Here is a 19,613-nt window from a genome sequence, read left to right as displayed (position 1 = left end):
AAAGGTCTACAGCAGCAACACAATCTAGCGAAAATTATAATTACATATTTAAAAATACAATAATCAAACAAACATGATACTAAAAATAAAGTAGAAAGAATGAAAAATAAAAATTTAAATACCAAATGGAGGTAAATTGTGAGGAATGCGCAATAATGTCAAAAATATTATATTAAATTATTTATACATAGTAGAAAGCAAAAATAAAAACATGAAAAAACAAAATATTAGAAAGCAAAAATAAAAGCATAAAAAATAAAATATTTATAAAAATCTAACTTTTGTCCACGATAAAGAGAAGTTTCTAATAAAAAAAGTTATCAGAAATGCGTAGCAGGGAAAATCGGATGCGGGCGGTCGAAGTGAGCAGCAGATTGACAGAGCATGTCGGTGGTGGAAGTGGCGACAGATTGACGGCGCTTGAATATGCACGGTAGAAGTGAACGGCAGCCGACATAAGCTTTAGGGGGAGAAGTTGGATATAAACTGTGAAAGTAAGGAAAAAAATTGGGTATATTCATATTTAAAAAAATATATATATATACAATTACAGTAAAATAAACAGGTAAAAATGAGTGAAATTGATCCACTATATGTAAAAGTGTAAACTCACTAATCCACTTAGAAAACTGTAAAAGAAACATTATATATATAAAAAAAAAGTTCTAAAATTCATAAATTCTACTTTGATCTCAAACACATAATATATATATCATTAAAAAAAATAATAATTATCCTTATGCAATGTGTTGTTCCTTTATTTATTATTTTTTTGGACAGTACGGATTTTTTAATTTAGAAATAATTAAGCTCAATGAATTTTTTACTCTATGGCCTAACTTACGAAGCCCAGGTCCATATTGGGAGGCAGTCAGTGGTATAAATACTTGGCCCATCTCTCTCTCTGGTAACCGCCTCATAACCGTTTTCAAAATTTCCCTCCAGAATCAGAATCAAAAGTAGAACCAGAACCACTCCACAGTCATCAGTCATGGGATGGGGTCATAATGATGAGTTTTTTGATGCTGTTGAGTACGGGAAAAGAGTACAACGACTTCTCAAATATGGCGTTAGGGCCATCTACCTTCCTCTGCTCGCTTCCACTGTCATCGGACAGGTTTTTTACACCACCGAAAGCGGCCACCGCGGTGTTATATTTCATCGTTTCCTTGGCGTTCTCAATTACAGTGTTGGCGAAGGTGCACACTTCTACATACCGTGGCTTCAAAAACCCTACATATTCGATGTTCGCACGCGTCCCTACACCTTCTCCTCTGTTATAGGTAACATTTGATTTCCGCCTTCTGTTGAATGAATCCGCTGCTCTTTCAAGATATTAGGAACGAATTTCTCAAAACTACAGTGAGTGGTAGGGTGTATGGCGCGTCTGTTTTGGTGTTTTAGATATGAAATTGTATGGTGTTTTGGCTATAGAATATAGATTTCAGTTATTGAATGGTTTCTCAGTTGTGCTGCAGCTGCTGCTCTGATTATCTCTCAACTCTCTCTCTCTAGAGTCTAGACTAGTGCAAAATACTGATTGCGTCTCATTTTAGGTTTTTCAGCAACGAATCTCTGTAAATCTGTGACTGCATTCTCGACAAGGATTAATTTATTTATTTTTCTTAAAATTTGTTCAAAATAAATCGGTATTTGTCTTTTAGTATGTATGCACAACTTCAAGATAATTGTGTTCGTTAACAGGCACAAAAGATCTCCAGGAGGTGGAGCTCACTGTGCGTGTGCTATCACACCCTCAGCTTCAGTCACTCCCTAAGATTCTCGAAACCCTTGGACATTCCTACGATCAAAATACTCTTCTTCCTTCAATTGTAAATAATGTTGTCCGCAAGGTTGTAGCACAGCTAAATGCTGACCAGCTGCTTTCACAACATTCTCATGTTTCTAAACTTGTTCGCGAGGCTATGGTGCAAAAGGCAAAGGAGTCTTACATTTTTGTGGATGATGTGTCGATCACTGATTTATCCTACAGTGAGGAGTTTGTAAAGAGTGTGGAGCAGAAACAGGTGGCAAAGGTGGAAGAGGAGCGGTCTAAACTAGCGGTGGCAAAAGCAGAGCAAGAGAAGAAGGCAGTAGTGATTAAGAGTGAAGGGGAGAGCGAGTGTGCAAAGCTGATTTCAGATGCAACTACTGCTGCAGGATTGGGTTTGATTCAGCTGAGGAAGATTGAGGCATCGAAGACTAATGCAATGGTCCTGGGAAGGAACGGGAATGTGATGTATATCCCCAACAAAAAGAAAAACAACAACATTAACATGGTCTTTGGTGGTGCACGGCGCTGATCTGAGGTTAGATTAATATTGAAATACTTTTGACTCTTCTTCTATGTCCATTGGCATTCTCAGATTAACCGAGCTGTTTGAGCAGCATTGGCAAATAGCTATTTCACTGCATTACTACTTATCTTTTATGCAAAATTCTCTCTTGAAATCTGATGTTTGATTGGAAAGAAAAGAGAGACAATAGGGGCATACAGAGATGTTAGTTGAATTAGTATAACATGCATAATATGTGGAAGATCATACATAGCCACCAGACATAGGGAATATTGAAATTTGTTTTCCATTAAATATTTATCCGATTGATTGATTAGCTTCTCTTTGGTTTTTTGCAGGTGTTTTGCTTGCATCTCATCTGCTATTGACATTGCCAGTTCTCATCCACTCACCAATACAGTTCGTTTCAACGACATTTGCTGCTTTTTCTTGATCATATGTTGATTACTTGTATCAACATTTAATAGGAAGGAATAACGATGATGACGATAATAATGCAAAAAACCACATGAGATGGGTTTCAGAATTTCCTTTATGCCCAAAGTACATGGTATAGTGTTGAGAAATTACATTCATCTAAACATTTGAAATTGTAATTTTCTCTCATCTGGGGATGGAAGGAAATAGCTGATAAAAGTTGGAGAGGCCGAGTGCAGAAACTTATTTTAGGTCCAAAAGTTTCTCAAACTTTGGATATCATATGACAAATTGCTCTTCAAAATTAAGGAACATCTATCTTATCTATCTGCTACGATTATTCATTCCAAGGCAAGGGAATGGGATGTTGAAGAGAGAGAGATAAGTGGTTTGTTCATCAGCCAGCCTTTGCAATGTGCCTGACCAAATCGACCACACGGTTGCTACAATACATACAGTTTGGAGTTAGTTAGTTAGCCAGGTTTAATACATACATACATACATACATATAAATGATACACAGTAACAAAATATATTAGTATGTACTCACCTGTAACCCCATTCATTGTCATACCAAGACACCAACTTCACGAAGTTCTCGCTAAGCGCAATTCCAGCCTTGGCATCAAAGATGCTAGACCTGAATCCAATCGAATTCGAATCAAATAATTCAACTACAAGCAGATGATTTGTAAATGTATCAAACTGAAGTGCACGCACCTGCAATCGCCTTGAAAGTCGGATGACACCACATCATCTTCTGTGTATCCTAGGATACCCTTCAAGCTACCCTCCGACTCCTTCCTACACAATCAAAATCATTCATGGAAAAAAACAAAGAGTATTATTCAAGTTTGTCAATCTAATCTAATCTAATCTGATCTGATCCTCAAGGAAACAAGAAATGGAAGATGGCTTTTACTTGATTGCAGCCTTAATCTCATCATACGAGGCTTTTTTCTCGAGTCTTGCAGTAAGGTCCACCACTGAAACATCAACTGTTGGAACTCGGAAAGCCATCCCCGTAAGCTTTCCGTTCAAGGCAGGGAGAACTTTTCCAACAGCCTGTCATTTTTTACAAATCCATCATTCAAACTGTTTTCAAGCAGTTATCATACAAAGTTATCTTCAAATTAGTAATTCTAGTGAAAACAAGCAATAATGTATCATGATTGAAAATAATCGATCAATTATTTACGATACCTTGGCAGCTCCAGTGCTACTGGGAATGATGTTAAATGAAGCAGCCCTTCCACCTCTCCAGTCCTTCATCGATGGACCATCAACAGTTTTCTGTGTTGCTGAATGACAGGTAAAAAAAACACGATAAATCAATCAAACAAACCTGGGACTGCTATCATACGCATGCATATTTAGAGTCCAAATTCGAGTAATGAATGAATTCACATACCAGTGATGGAATGGACAGTGGTCATCAGCGCCTCAACAATGCCAAACTTGTCATTAAGCACCTGTAATATTGAAAGACACAAAACTAACATAAAGCTCGATCCTGTATCTGCATCTGTAACAAAAACTTTGTAGATGATAACACACCTTAGCCAATGGTGCAAGGCAATTGGTAGTGCAACTAGCATTTGAAACAATTTTAATGTCAGATTTGTATTCCTTCTCATTGACACCAACAACAAACATGGGAGCATCCTTGCTTGGGGCAGAAATCACAACCTTCTTTGCGCCTCCCTAATATCGAATTCGACACATGAAACAATTACTCAATAACAAAAAATTTCAAACCGACAAACAATTGGTTAATAATAATAAAATAAGAATGTTGATGGCAACCTTCAAGTGAGCTGCAGCCTTGTCCTGGTCGGTAAATACTCCAGTAGACTCTACCACGTAGTCAGCCCCAGCCTCAGACCATGGGATCTCCTCTGGATTCCTATTCATCAGTATATAAAAGAGAAAGATAATGAATGAATAGTGCTCAATTTATAGCTAAACCTAATTATACGAAAGCAAATTAAAGATGCACCTCATGCCATAAACTTTCACTGGCTTGTCCCCAAAGAGAATGGTCTTGTCATCTTTAACCTTAAGCTCATGTTTTTTCCATTGACCATGAACGGTGTCGTATTTGAACATATACGACTGTACAAACAAGATTCATACACATAGAAAGCACATTTACATCAAATAAATAAACTAGTAATTTTTATAAACAAAAGTGTCAACTGAAATTGATTAACCTTTTGACATCGTGAGTTATATGAAAAATGTATAGATAGATGTCATATTCGTCACTCATAACTCACGTACTCAGATCAGATCAGATCTACCTTGACAAAGGCAACTTCCAACGACACGTAAACATGGAAGGAAGTAATATACCTACCATGTACTCAACGGTGATAAATGGATCGTTGACAGCAACAAGCTCAACATCATCGCTCTGTAATGCAACTCTGGCAACCAAACGGCCGATTCTTCCAAATCCTAAATATTCTCACACAAACCAGATCGTTAGACATTACATACACAGATTTTTTTAGGAAAGATAAATAAAGAAATAAACTCGTAGGTCTCTTATTCGAGAAACAGCTTCGGCATGGAAATTAAAGACGAACTTGATTAAATCCACATGAAAACGAATCGAAACAGTAAGACAAATACCGTTGATTCCGATCTTGATTTTGGCCATGATGAATACGAGATACAGAGAGAAACAATCTGTAGCAGCAGAGTTCTGAGAAGAAAATTAGGGGAAACGTATCCGAGTGCTGTGGCGAGAGTGTTAGTGAGTGTGTGTATTTATATAGTTAGACGCGGCAGAGCATGTGGATTGTGATGTTACCGTCTGAAAAGTAAGCCCGCTTTTATAGGGTCTTATTAACCACTTCCACCGATTCTGTTATTTCATTAATTAAACCAATTACTTGTATATCCTACAATTGTTATTTACTAGTTAAAAAAATAACCCAAAATGAAATACTTTGAGAACTATATAAAACATAACTATACTAATAATAAGTATATCGCCTATATATGTATATACTTGTGTGATTTTTTAAAATTTTGAAAGACGAGAATGGAGAGAGCAAATCCTATCTTATTACACAAAATTTAGGCTGATTTATAGACCATTTACAAAACAATTAGTCACCAAATTGGGTGACTCGGCCACCTAAATAAATGACACCTATCATTATATTTGATGTGTCATAACATGGGCAAATATTTAAGATGCATTTTTGCAAAATAATAGTATAGGACTTATTCAAATCTCATCTTATTACACGAGATTTAGGTCTATTTATAGATCATTTACAAAACAATTAGTCACCAAATTGGATGATTCAACAATAATAAATAAATGACACCTATCATTATATTTGATGTGTCATAACATGGCCGAATATTTAAGATGCATTTTGCAAAATAATAGAATATGAATTATTCAAAATTTTCTATTTCAATACTTCTTTAATACACAATTATATTTTAAATTCATTTAAAAGTTTCAAAACTTTATAAAATTATTTTATTTAATCAATAAATAAATATACTCTCTCCGTACCATTTTCCCATTTTTGTCTGAACAATGTACTATTTTAAAAAATAATATCTAAATATCATAACTGACCAATATAATATTAATATTAAAAAATATATTTACAAAAAGTAAATATTACTCTGTAGTATACATTTTCTATCAATTTATATTATATAAAATTTATTTTTTAAAAATTTATATTTAAAATTCTTACCGATCCAACTTCCAACAGTCACCAGACCAGCCCTATTTCCCAGCCAAAAGTTCCAAGGCAAACACCAATCTTATCTAATGAGTACCACAAGAATATATTACTATAGAAACTAGACAAATTTGTTCATGCATATAAAAAAGAAAAGAGGCAACAAAACTCAATCCATAAAAACATTAATTCATACTCTCCTAAAATAAAATCAAATTCCTGACACAATGCAATATACTGATATACATACACATAGAGCTGAGCTAGGCTCCATTCTCCTCCATTCTTGATACCTTCATCTGTGACAGCAGCTTCTCTATGATCGCCTTCAGCGCCGGGGCGCTTGCTCGGCATTTACCATCTTCAAAGCACGATCTTCCTTCTTCGGCAGCCTTGCATAGCTGCGGGTCTAATGGAACCTTTCCCAGGAAGGTAACTTCCATGTCTTGGCACATTTTCTCACCGCCCCCAGAGCTGCTATCGAACACTTCGCTAAAAGCGACAAGATTCAGCAGTTCCGGAGCTTTTTCCTTCATGTACGCAATAGCCCATTGTGTCATGTCCTTTTGCTCGCCATTTTCACTCACGCTCATGAATTTGAACTCGGGCAACTGTTGGCGCAGACCGCTCATGTTCTCGACCACACCAAGAACTGGCAACCCGACTTTTTTGCAGAAACTGACTTCTTTCCTGACGTCTATAAGTGATACCTGCTGTGGGGTAGTGACAATGATGGCACCATCGATTCCAGTGGATTGGAGAAATTGAACAATGGAAATGTGCTCGTCTGAGGTGCCTGGTGGCGCATCAACTATGAGAAAATCGAGCTCTCCCCAATAGACATCCTTGAGAAATTGCTTGATGATCCCATTTTTTCGAGGGCCTCGCCATATGACAGCGTCATCGGGATTGGGGAGCATGAACCCAATTGACATCACTCCGAGGTTTGATTCCACATACACGGGAGACCAACCGAGGTTGCTTTGGTGAATCTCCTGTCCCTCAAGACCAAGCATCTTTGGGATGCTCGGTCCGCAGATATCAATATCGAGAAGGCCAACCTGAAAATCCATAGCTGCCAGCGCAAATGAAAGTTGGGCAGAGAATGTACTCTTTCCTACACCGCCCTTCCCGGATAACACTAGTATTTTGTGTTTCACCGTCGCCATTCTTTCAACAATGGAGACCAAATCTGACACAAATAAAAGAAAACATACTTCTCGATCAAAGACAAAAAAAAAAATAAAATCAAGCACAGTAAAAGAAATCAGGCTATAATAAAGGTAGATGGAAGGAAATAGTTCTATGGCCGTTCAACTTCTTCAGCAAAAAAGGGAAAAATATTCCTAGATCAAAATTTACAATGCAAATTCCACTTATCTAATATATATATATATATATCCTATTCCTATTGGATGAATGAAGAAATGTCCTTAATTAAATATCTAAAATGCCAGAAAATCCGATGTTCTAATTACTCAGTTCCTATTCCTAGAACATCAAGGACAATTGAAATCAAATTAGCCTCGGATTAAACACCAAGAAATGTAGATGATTAGAAGAGTGTACAAAAAATCTACAAATACAAAATCCGTTTAGATACAGGCAAGCATTTCACAGACACGCATAGACAAGTCAAGACCAACAGGTGTTTAGTTAAATGTATACAAATCACACAAACACATTACCTTTACCTTACAAATATCAATGCTTACTATCATTTAATCTAGCACATGCTAATACCAACAGAACATACCAGAACGTATACAGCTAATCTCTATCTCTATATGATAGAGAAAATGAACTAAAATCAGAGAACAAACAAATTAATCCATGTGTACAAAATCTTATTATTATGAAGCTTAACATGAATGAATTGCTCAGGTAGAAACTATGTTCGTCTAGAGTACAAAGTTGAGCCATCTAAACCTAATCAACTCAAGCACAGGCCAATCTTACAAGTATAAGTTAGGATACTTCTATTGGCACGATCGAGACCAAAAGCAAATTAAATTTGCCACAACACGGAAAAATAATAATCAAAATTAAGCAAGCAGCAAGCGCACCAGGATCGGGGCCTTTCGGAGCAGTAGCGCAAGCCTCCTGATTAGGGCATCCAGCGCAGGCGTCGGATTTTCCAGCTGATTCCGATTGAGGCCCCGGGCAATCTGAAAACCAATATTATGATGTAAGCATCATCAAATTGAGAAACCTCGAATAGTATAGCGAAAGTCGACACGAATACGCACGTTCGTTGGCGTTCTCAGGGATTTCACCTCCATTGCTTGCCATTCTTTCCCTATTCCTGAGCTGCAGGCTGATAATTCTTAGACTTATTCAAGAAGGAACCTGGTAGAAGGAGACCTTTCAACCCAAAAACCCTCCCACAAAAGAATATGTATATATAGCAGTTCCAAACCACCACAGCACAAAGCAAAAAATCCGAATTCAGCTGCAAGAAGTTGAGAAATTTGATTGCAAACCTGTGATTGTGATATGAGAAATAATGTCGGCGTGTTGGGTTTTGAAATTGAATGGGCTGGACAAAACGATGCTCGACTATAATAATGGGCCTGAAAATTCCAACAAATAAATATGGAATGTTGACAGCAACCGCCCAAACAATACCGCAAATGCCGGTGATGTAATATTTTTGTGAAATAAAAATGATATATAATGCGATATTTAAAAAAGATTAGAATTTAAAATCTTTGCTGTCTGTTTGTTGGAGGATTTAGGAGGAAAAGAGAAGGATGGAGAGACAATCTAAAAGTTTGGTTCAATTATTTTTAGATGAAAGATAGAAGAAGGGAGGAGAGACCATTTTTAAAATTTTTTTTTATTTAATTATCTATTATATTTTTTAAATATTTTATTAAAAATATTAATTAAATTTTATTAGCGAATTATGTGTGGCAGGTTACTGAGATGTAGGGGGTTTGAACCCATGACATCGTGATCACAAGTCCAACAATTGCGGGACGACTTGATTTTTATTTGCGATGCTAGCAAACCCGCAGGCACCAGAATTATGAATTGAGAAGAAAATTAGGGAAAACGTCCGAGTGACTGCTGTGGCGGTGTTTGTGATAGACTTGTCCATACGGTTCCGAACCGCCAATTTTCGAACCGGCGGTTTTGGTTTGATCGAAACATTCCGATCGGTTTGTGTATTTGTTAAATTGCAAACCGCCGTTATAAAATGGATTGTGGAATGTTGTGGGCGGAGGAAGACTGTCAAGAAAGAGAAAAAAGGAAACAAGAAAAAAAATTGAAAAAAACAAGAAGATATTGGAATGTGGATATTTAAAGTAGGGCAAGAGATATATATTTTATAATAATAATATACTGGTGCGTTCGGTTGTCGGATTCTTTCCCAAAATTATTAGTTATTAAAATATTTTTTCTTCAAAACATCAAATAGAATACTTATTTTTTATTTTTTATATTATATTAAAATTTAATTTAATATTTAAAATATCACATCAACATCTATTTATATCATATTATACCATTATTTCAATTCAAAAATTTTACTATTTAAATTTCAATTAAAAAATTTTACTATTTAAATTTCCAATTCGAAATTCAAACCCTCCAAACAAACACACCTGTATATTAAAATTATTACTACATATTTTTTATTTTCATCTATTCTTACGTAATTGTTAGAACACATAGTAGCTACGTGTATATATGACTTGATGGTATTTCTTAATATTGAAGGATCCTGTAACTATAAATATGGGTATGTAAATGAAATACAATCATCCATTTTTCATAAATCAGCATTGCACTGAAACTTATTCATCTCTCTATTTGCTTTTGCTATAAATTGAATCATTTTTAAATTCATCATTACATATGTGTATATATTCTTGAAACACGTGTGTGTATATATATATGAAAAGTTGTACGGATGACTACCTATTTTTACTAAATTAGTCTTAATAGTGAAACAATGTATATTTACATCAACTATACGTACCGGTAATATTGTCGTCAAGTTGACTAAATTTGTCAATTAACCCCCTTGTAATTTACAGTGATGATATTGGAATGTTGTTGAGAGGTGTATTTTTTCAATTCTATTTGCTATTTTGTACTGATTTACTTGTGCAAAATATATTGATATGAATCTCATTTTGTAGATCACAACATTTTTTTTAATACAATGACTTACTTACAATATTTTAATGTTATCATATATAAATAAATGTATTTAAAACTAATGTATCGGTTTTCGAATTTGTTGGGCACGCAAAACAAAAAAAAAATTGTCCGATTGGACGGCTGATTGAATGGAATGATGAGAGAGAAAAAAAGAATGAATTATATAAATATATTTTAGAGAGTCAAAACTGGGGGAGTCGGTTGGCCTCACATGGGAAGGATTGAAGACAATCGTCCAGAAGAAAGTCGGTGATAACTCTTGATTTTGATATATTTTATAGTTTATTTTTATCATATTAATTAATTATTTATATGGAGTTTTGGTATAATTTATATTAATTTAACTCAATAATTATATTTATTGTATTTTGTGTGTAAAATATTAATTTATTAATTTTTAAGTATATTTTATAATTATTGTGTTGTATAAATTAAATTAATTGATGTGTTTCTTAAATTATATTTTTATGCATTATTTACGTAGAGAATAATTTTTTAATAAAATAGACGCCTTTTCAGACGAATCATAAATCACCATCCGACTGAGAAACCGTCTGAACCATCCACCCACTGAACCTATCGAATAACCCAACGATTGACCAACCGACCAATCCAGATACTAACTGGTCGCTAGACCAAACGACTAATCAGTTGCCCACTCGAGCAACCACCATTCGGTCCGTTCATGACGGTTGAGAGAAGTTACAACCGGCGAGCGGATATGAAGGCACGACCTGGTTGTGGCGGTTGACATAGGTTTTAAATAGGTCTGTTCATGACCTAAAGAAACGATCTTCAATCGACGTCAAATTCAGTGAATTTCATTTGGGAATCATCATTTTACTTTTACAGTCTGTAGTATTTATTTTCCTATTTTATTTATGTATCGTACGGTGTGTAGGGATTCTTAAATCTCAGGCATTTTATTTTATCAAATTCGAAGATAATTCCTATTTTCGGGTTTTACTTTTTATTGTTGAAAATCGGCATCAACAAGTATATATATCATTTTGTAGAAAATAATTTTTTAATAAAATAGGAAAAAAATTATTCAAAAAAATATATATATTTTTAAATTGGTTGGTTGCATAAATATAAAAAATATATATTTATAATAAATTTATAATTTTTTAATAAAATAGAAAAAAAATTATCACAAAAGTATAATATAAAAAAATATTTAAAAAAATAAAATTATAATATTGATATATATATATAACATAATACTTTAATTATAATACTTTAATTATACTGGATAATTACAAATAATTGTAATAACATTATTGGCCTTGTTTTTTGGGATAAAAGTAATAATATGATAATAAATTAAAGTATTTATATAAAAAAAACTGCAATAAAATGCTTACTTTGTAATTGTTCCAAAATACAAATATATATAATTTCTAACTTTACCATAGGTCTACCGACCCCAAAAAATACTTCTTGAAACATAAACCGATCTTGCACATATCAATCTTCAACCGAACGGACTCCTGCTGTCACTCCTTTCCCAACTGGTCGGCCGCTATCTCTCATATTTCCTTATCACTCCCTTCCAAACTGGTCGGCGCTATCTCACCCGACGGATCTCGCTATTACAAATATCTATATTTTTGGTTTATTTATAATTTACTTATAAAATATGTTAAACATAATTAATTTGAATGTCAGGTTACTCTATCACTGTGCAGGAACTTAATTATTCTCCTCTGTTCAATCAAACGAATAAAAGATAACTAAACCATTTTATAAAATCATAATTTCGAGTGATTACAACATGATACTACTCTATTACAACTTTTATTTAAATCGTTATTAAAATTTGTACATTTGGTATATTTTATTTCGTAATTATTATTATTTTTTAATTATAAACATTTCTAATATAATATCACAAATTTAATCCATTTTATTAACCTTAGGTTGGAACAAAGCTGTTTTCAGTTTACTGAAATCTAAAACTCACCCGCTATTCAGAATAACATAGACTACATATAAATTAGATATTTCCGTTGATTAAAATACACAATATAACAACTTTTTCTTTAAAAAAAATGAAACAAACAAACGAGTGACGCAGCGTAGCGCGTTCACGAGTATTGCGTTCACGAGTATTAGTATATATATTATAACATTTCAATTACTCATTTACAAACAAACGCAACATACATATATATATATACTTACAAATATACATATTATATTACTCCTTCTGTCCCATAACAACGTATCCATTTTTTCATTTTAGTCCGTCCCATAACAAAGTATCTATTTCCTTTTTTAGTAACTGTACTGTCTACTTAACATTACAAATACCCTTACAACTTACAACATATTACACAAATGTCATTACCTTTATATCACACGTACTAACAAGGTTATTTTAGTTATTTTCATTTTATTCCTACTATATCCCAATATAATACTAATATTTTTAAAATTACGTGCAAAAAACAAATGAATATTTCTTTTGGGAATGGAGGAAGTATTTATATAACAATAATTTATATTTTTTAATTTTAATTAAATTATTTAATTATTTTAATATATAATTGTTTTTATTATAATATCTATTTTTACCAATATATTTTTTAAAATTCTTGTATGTAGAGTTGATAACAAAAATAAATAACTATTAATAATATAAAAAAATAATAATATTGCATATTTTTATTTTAAATTGTGTATTTTTTGTTGTATAATTATATTTAATATAAATTATTTTATAATTTAATATGTCAATATTTTTATAATTTATTTTTATTTATTTAAATATAAAAAATATTTAATTATTTACTAATTTAATTATTTTAATTACTTTTATAGTAATACTTTAATCAATTATTATTTTATATGATTTTTACCTAATAAATAAATATAAGTAAGGTCTAAATAAAATTAAAATTATTTATTTATGAATCAATTTTAAATTTAGAAAATTTTAAAAATAAAAATGAAAAATATTAAAAAATCCGATTTTGATTTAATATTTTAACAAATTATAATAAAAGGTCTGTTTGAATAAATCTAACTTATTAGCATGTGTGTATATTTATAGTCAAAACAATGGCGTGTTTCTTACCCCAAAACTCCCTATTTATTTATTATTTGATCTCAATGATTTTCGAAAAAATACAATTTCTTTATCTCACAAATATCACATCAAATATTATTTAATATAAAATTCAAATCAAATTTGTTTCCAAACTAATAAAAAGAAACATACTTATGGTTCGCCCACCCAAATTATCCATTCAGTTCAAATTTGCAAAGTAGATCCACTCATATTTTATACTGTTTCTTAACAATTTTATGTCTGTTTTGTCTTTTGATTTGAATGATTTTTTTTAATACGAAATATAAAAATTGTGTAAATAATATAAAAAAAATGCATATAATTTTTTTTTTTTAAAAAAAAAATGTCTAAAATTTTTCACAAAACAATCTCTCCATTTTGAATAATAAAAGTTTTCAATTGAAATAGAATTATATATTTATATTTTAAATACTCCATTCATTTTGCTTTTTGTACGTAAATTTTTGAATATTAGTATTATATTAAATTTTAGTAAAAAAGACAAAAATACTCCTATTAGTACGGTGTAAGATAAAAGTAATGACATTTGCTTAATATATTGTAAGTTGAATGGGTATTTATTATGTTAGGTAGGTAGTATAATTACTAAATTAGGAAATGATAATTTGTTTTGGAACGGACGGTAACCTTTCAATGAGACGGAGGGAGTATGAAAATAACTTTTAGACTATCATAGAAAATAAAATATACTTATTTGATTTGATATTTACGAAAAAGGAATTATGTTAAAGGAACTCACGCAATGAACTAGTTGAATTGTAATTATCATTGCAGTATTCATTCCATCTCTTAAACAAGGATCTATTTGCTTTTTTGCAAGTAATTTAAGGTACATTAGTATTATAAAATTTGTGTAATATATTGTAAATTATAGATATTTATAACGTTAGAATAGATAGTACAATTATTAAAAAAAAATTAATATTTTGTTATGATACAGAACAAAATAAAAAAATAAATAATTTGTTATGAGATGAAGATAGTATTAATTTTCGAGCCAAAAGCTTAGAGCAAATACAATAGTCACTATTTCGAAGCTTTTTTCACTGCAACAGAAGCTTTTTGTTAGATATTCTAAAATTTAGTCGCCTAAAATATGAAACCACCGAGACAGTCCAGTGCAACGAGGCATTGTTGAAGCTTTTTATCTTCCCTTTTCTCTTTCCTCTCTCAGATCATATTTGACTAAATGAATTTGACCATTGTGGGATAAAAATTAAATTGTCTCTTCTTCTTGAACACAGGTGTGTTTGTTTGGAAGATTGGATTTAATTTTCATTATTCATTTATTTATTTTTTTTCAAAAATATTAAATTAAACACCTATTTTTTATTTTTTATATTATATTAAAAATTAATTTTACATTTAAAATATCATATAAAATTTTTACTTTTCAAATCTCAATCCAAACCCTCAAGATAGACACACCATTTTAGAAGTTTTTTAGTTTTTTTTAACCATTACTATTGTATTTGTATATGCTCTTAGGAGGCAAACAGGCAAACACAAATCTCATCTAATATGTATGGACTGCAAATATATATCATTTAAACTACAACTTTATTCATTTGTGAGTATATAAAACAAGCAACATAACTCAATCCATAAAAACATATTAGTAAATTGATTATAGGAATCCAATTAATCCGATTTTAATCAGTAAATTAATGAGTTAATAATATGCACTGTTACTTTAATTTAATACATTCTTGAGGACCAGAGTTATTTCAACTCAGAACAAAAAAAGAAAAGCTATTTTCATAGTAAAGAGTAAGCATAAAGAGATTACAATAAACAAGAAGAAACATGAAATGAACATCAAACAAACACTACTTTTTTGAAAGTTTCCTCTCAATTGAAATCTAAACATGAGTTTTTGCGGCCAACCCACCATCAACATTCACTACTAGTAAACTGTCACATACTGCATTCACAATCATCTTTCACTTGCCAACAATGGCTGCTAGGCTAGGCTTGACTTGAAACTCATACCAGCACCTCAACATATCATAATCATATCTTCTTCCTTGAAGCCCAAATATAGACACCTTAGACTAAAGCATTTATCCCTTACCAGCATAGGGTGGTGTAGTTTTTCCTTTTTCTCAGAACTATCGAAAGGCAGGCAGGCAGGCAGCCGGCATTCAAGCAAAAGCCCGCGCAAATAACCTACGGAACCAAGTGTTTTGACTTTTGAGTTGCTTTTCGATCTTTTGATGTTATCTGTTACCTTAAATATCCACTGAGCTGACTTTGAGTTGCTTTTCGATCTTTCGATGTTATCTGTTGCCTAGAATATCTCCACTGAGCTGACTTTGAGTTGCTTTTCGATCTTTTGATGTTATCTGTTGCCTAGAATATCTCCACTGAGCTGACTTTGAGTTGCTTTTTGATCTTTCGATGTTATCTGTTACCTTGAATATCCACTGAGCTGTCAGATTCGATTTGATTCAGAGCCTCGTGATTTGGTCGTCGTACTTTCACATTCTTAGCTGAAGACGAGAAAATGGAAGGTCCCCTTTTGATAATAGAAAGTAAGCCCCGGTGGTGGTGGCATTCCAGCCACATCGTCGACATTAAAGAAAGTACCCCAGCAATCCATGCATATAAATTCAAAGGAGAAAGTCTCCTGGTATTCTTTATCATTCAAGCAGCTTCCGCAATTCAAGCAACGTATAATACAGTGACTGCAGCCCCTGCATGCCATTGCAGAGTGCGCATTTGCTTGACAACTTTCGGATGGGCAGTCGTAAAGTTGTCTTATTCCCAGACAGAGAGGGCAAGTTTCAACGTCAAGAGGGCGTTCATCGTCCAAAGAAACATAGGACTCCTGTATTCGAAAATATATTGGCTTGTGGTTCATGGGATTCGTGTCCTCATCCATCCCCAATAAAAGCCTAAACTCTTCGAGTTGCTGGCTTGTCAAACCGTAAAGGTTGCCAACTCTGAGTCGTTTGATACCAGGCACGGTACTGGAATTAAACACCCACAGGTCACTCAATACTTGTTTAGCATTGAGTCCGTTGCACGCTGCCACACTTAACTGCACATTCATGAATGGAAATAAGGCATAAATTTGTTGAAACTGTAGAACAAATTAGTTATTTTCGATTGAGCACTAGACAAGCTTCATTATAATAGTTCCAAGAAACAACTATATGCGAATTGTTTATTAACATTAAGAATATTCACAACAAAGTTAAATCATAAAGCTTAATGGCATAGTAAACAAAAACTGAGAATAATATAAATAACAAGAAGCACAAAACACATAGACCGACCGACCTTGGTCAAGCCTGGATTGTTTCTGAGCACATAAAATAAACCAGCATTTGTGATCTTTGGGCACCTCTCAATGTTCAAGCTGCTGAGCATACCTTGTGCCCGGTCAGTTAACCGACAGAGAATATCATTAGTGACCTTATTCTTCAATGAATATTCTATATCAATACTTCTCCATAAAAGTGTATCATCTCGGACAAAATCACGGAGCGATTTGCAAACCATTTCAACTGATAGTAGATCTTTAAGACCGAGATGACCAAGTGCAAAAAACATGGCGTTTGGTGGAGCACCTACATTACCATCGTTTGTAACATCTAACTGGTACTTCTCAAAGCCAAAGCACAATATCTCCTCCCCCGTGCCATAATCCAGTTTCCGACTTTCGGCATCATATGAACCACCACCGCCACCACCTAATTGCGTTGCCAAAGCACTATCAACCAATGCATTGTTTCCCTCCTCTTGCTCGTAATTTAAAATGCCTGAAAGCACAAAGTTCACTCCCGTGAAAGATATGCTGTCATCCATGATTTTGTCGATAAAAGCATCATCATTCTTGAACCCACAAGCCATCAACTCGCATTTCTTCATCCAACCAACAGTGTCAGCTATGGTAGTCTCTACCTTGATATCTATATCAAAAGTATCATTGGGCTCACCAACAGGAAAATCCATCCCAAACGGATCTACCGGCAAACATAGATTAATCTCCATCCCAAAAGGATCATTAGGCAACAAATTAACTATGTCATCATCAGAACACTTATTAGAATTAGAATCATCAAATAATTCAAATTCCATCGAATATTTTCCACCAGCACGGAGAAATTCCTCCGTTGAACATCGATCATCAAAATTCACACCACCAAATAATTTCACTCCTTCATCCAATGCCATATCTTCGACAAACAAGCCCCGTATAATCAAATCACAACACCAGAAATTTAAAGGCCTTCACTTTTTACCCAAACAACAAAAACCGCACGAACCGAGGAAATTTCCAATCTCAGTGCAACCTAACATCTTCATACGAACAACAATAGCCAACTATCAGCATAGACTAAATAAACCACAAAATTTCAGGAAATTTGCATACACCTCGCGACGAATACACACCTGTCTATTGGGAACCGCAAACGGCGACCCAATTTCCAACCCTAAACCAAACCGCAATGCTAAATAGCATCACCGGAAATAACCAGCGCAAAATGCAACAAACTAGGAAGCTAATTCAGAAAGAAAAGGGGTGAAATGAAATGGAATAAAATAAAACCGAAGGACGAAGAATCTAACTATTTAATCCGAACAGGAAGCAAAGAAAGCTTGGATGCGTAATATATTGAGTGCAATAGCAAGATCAAGATGAAATTTGTAGAGAGGGGATTAAATAGCGTGTATGTGTAGACCAAGTAAATAGGGAGGGGAAGGGAAGTGAGAAAAAGAGGGCGTGGCGTGGGGAAGATGGAAGGCAGAGAGCGAAAATCGGTACGATATTTGAGCGACGGACGCGTGGTGCCAATTGAACTTGAACATTTCACACCACAGAAGGAATCCATTTTTCTTATTTTTTTATTTTTTTATTTTTAAGATTGTGCGCGCAAATTGTCACTTTTCCAAGATGATTATTGTGGGGTAAAAATATTTGTACAATTTGTACGAAAAAAGTTATGTATTTATTTATTTATTTTTTTTGAGTTTTCCGTTTTTATTTATTTTTTTAATAATAAATGTTTAGTATTTACTATTTTTTTTTTCAAAATAATAGTATTGTATTATTTTTATTCGTTTTAAAATAATAATTTTATTTTAAATAGTTATATCACCCTAATATTATTTTTATTATATTATTATTATTATTATTATTATACATATGTCATATGTTTTTATACAAATACAAATACAATAACAAGAATATTTTGATTTTTTACTATATTCACTATATGCTCCATTTTAATATAAAATTATTATCCATTAAACTTTTGCCGAATTCAAATCAAACTATTATTATGACATACATAGAATATTATTATGACATACATAGAATATGATATTTGTAAGTGTTGGGATATGAAGCGTAATTATATCCTAAAATCTAGGGATATGATTTGGATATTATATTTTAGATTTTAGAGATATGATTTGGATATTATTGTCAAAGGCTTAGGCTATAAATATCCATGTATTTTCATTTTAACATGTGTCTGCGTACTTTATAGTAAAATTCCTGGCTTGGCAGCGCCTCCAGACGTAGATCATCGTGATCGAACTGGGTTACCAAATCTTGTGTTATTTTGTCTTTGTTGTCTCATCTTGATTTCCTGGAAATTTCCATAACAAGTGGTATCAGAACCCGGTTCGTTGGTAAGGTGGACTGGGAGGCATCGGATATTGATTGTGGCTATGGGAATCCCTTGTGACTTGCGGAAGTGCCTTGTGTCGAAAGTCTCCTGACGGTGTTGGGTCGGTCCCGACTGGTAGGTTAGGCAGCGGGTCCCTTTGTGATAGGCGGTGCAAGGTAGGCAGGGAAGGATAAGGGTTTCGGCAAACGCAACGGAGAAGATATCAGAGATGTGCTCTCATATCAAGTGAGCCTTGGGTTTGTTTGTGGGAGTCAAGATGGGTGAT

At 33.2% G+C, this 19,613-nt stretch overlaps 4 protein-coding genes across 6 annotated transcripts; 1 reads left to right on the top strand and 3 right to left on the bottom strand.

The window, feature by feature from the left end:
* Positions 1-326: 326 nt before the first annotated feature.
* Positions 327-2,745, top strand: LOC127258083 (prohibitin-3, mitochondrial-like). The gene is made up of 4 exons (XM_051284725.1): positions 327-433; positions 946-1,283; positions 1,705-2,309; positions 2,636-2,745. The coding sequence occupies exons 1-3, from the start codon at positions 327-329 to the stop codon at positions 2,301-2,303; spliced, it is 1,044 nt and encodes a 347-aa protein (XP_051140682.1). The 3' UTR covers positions 2,304-2,309; positions 2,636-2,745.
* Positions 2,746-2,817: 72 nt separating this feature from the next.
* LOC127258130 (glyceraldehyde-3-phosphate dehydrogenase, cytosolic-like) lies at positions 2,818-5,785 on the bottom strand. 3 transcript variants are annotated; one of them, XM_051284816.1, is made up of 12 exons: positions 5,533-5,785; positions 5,352-5,408; positions 5,074-5,174; positions 4,714-4,829; positions 4,521-4,620; positions 4,272-4,418; positions 4,126-4,186; positions 3,918-4,015; positions 3,637-3,779; positions 3,435-3,518; positions 3,265-3,354; positions 2,818-3,157 (listed from the first exon to the last, which is right to left on the bottom strand). In XM_051284816.1, the coding sequence occupies exons 2-12, from the start codon at positions 5,377-5,379 to the stop codon at positions 3,112-3,114; spliced, it is 1,014 nt and encodes a 337-aa protein (XP_051140773.1). In that variant the 5' UTR covers positions 5,380-5,408; positions 5,533-5,785; the 3' UTR covers positions 2,818-3,111. The 3 variants fall into 3 exon arrangements, with proteins under 3 accessions (XP_051140773.1, XP_051140772.1, XP_051140771.1); XM_051284815.1 differs by having other exon boundaries at positions 2,819-3,157; positions 5,352-5,458; XM_051284814.1 differs by having other exon boundaries at positions 2,819-3,157; positions 5,352-5,784.
* Positions 5,786-6,527: 742 nt separating this feature from the next.
* LOC127258129 (cytosolic Fe-S cluster assembly factor NBP35) lies at positions 6,528-8,919 on the bottom strand. The gene is made up of 3 exons (XM_051284813.1): positions 8,683-8,919; positions 8,500-8,601; positions 6,528-7,625 (listed from the first exon to the last, which is right to left on the bottom strand). Exons 1-3 carry the CDS (start codon positions 8,723-8,725, stop codon positions 6,697-6,699), a joined length of 1,074 nt encoding a protein of 357 aa, XP_051140770.1. The 5' UTR covers positions 8,726-8,919; the 3' UTR covers positions 6,528-6,696.
* Positions 8,920-15,458: 6,539 nt separating this feature from the next.
* On the bottom strand, positions 15,459-18,481 carry LOC127258535 (F-box protein SKIP14-like). Its single transcript, XM_051285408.1, has 3 exons — positions 18,105-18,481; positions 16,989-18,011; positions 15,459-16,746 (listed from the first exon to the last, which is right to left on the bottom strand). Exons 2-3 carry the CDS (start codon positions 17,883-17,885, stop codon positions 16,192-16,194), a joined length of 1,452 nt encoding a protein of 483 aa, XP_051141365.1. The 5' UTR covers positions 17,886-18,011; positions 18,105-18,481; the 3' UTR covers positions 15,459-16,191.
* Positions 18,482-19,613: the final 1,132 nt, after the last annotated feature.

This window comes from Andrographis paniculata, unplaced genomic scaffold (assembly GCF_009805555.1).
Source record: "Andrographis paniculata isolate CXL003 unplaced genomic scaffold, ASM980555v1 Contig59END, whole genome shotgun sequence".
Classification (NCBI taxonomy): Eukaryota; Viridiplantae; Streptophyta; class Magnoliopsida; order Lamiales; family Acanthaceae; genus Andrographis; species Andrographis paniculata.
The sequence above is the reverse complement of the archived record's forward strand: the minus strand, read 5'-3'. Positions and strand labels throughout refer to the sequence as shown.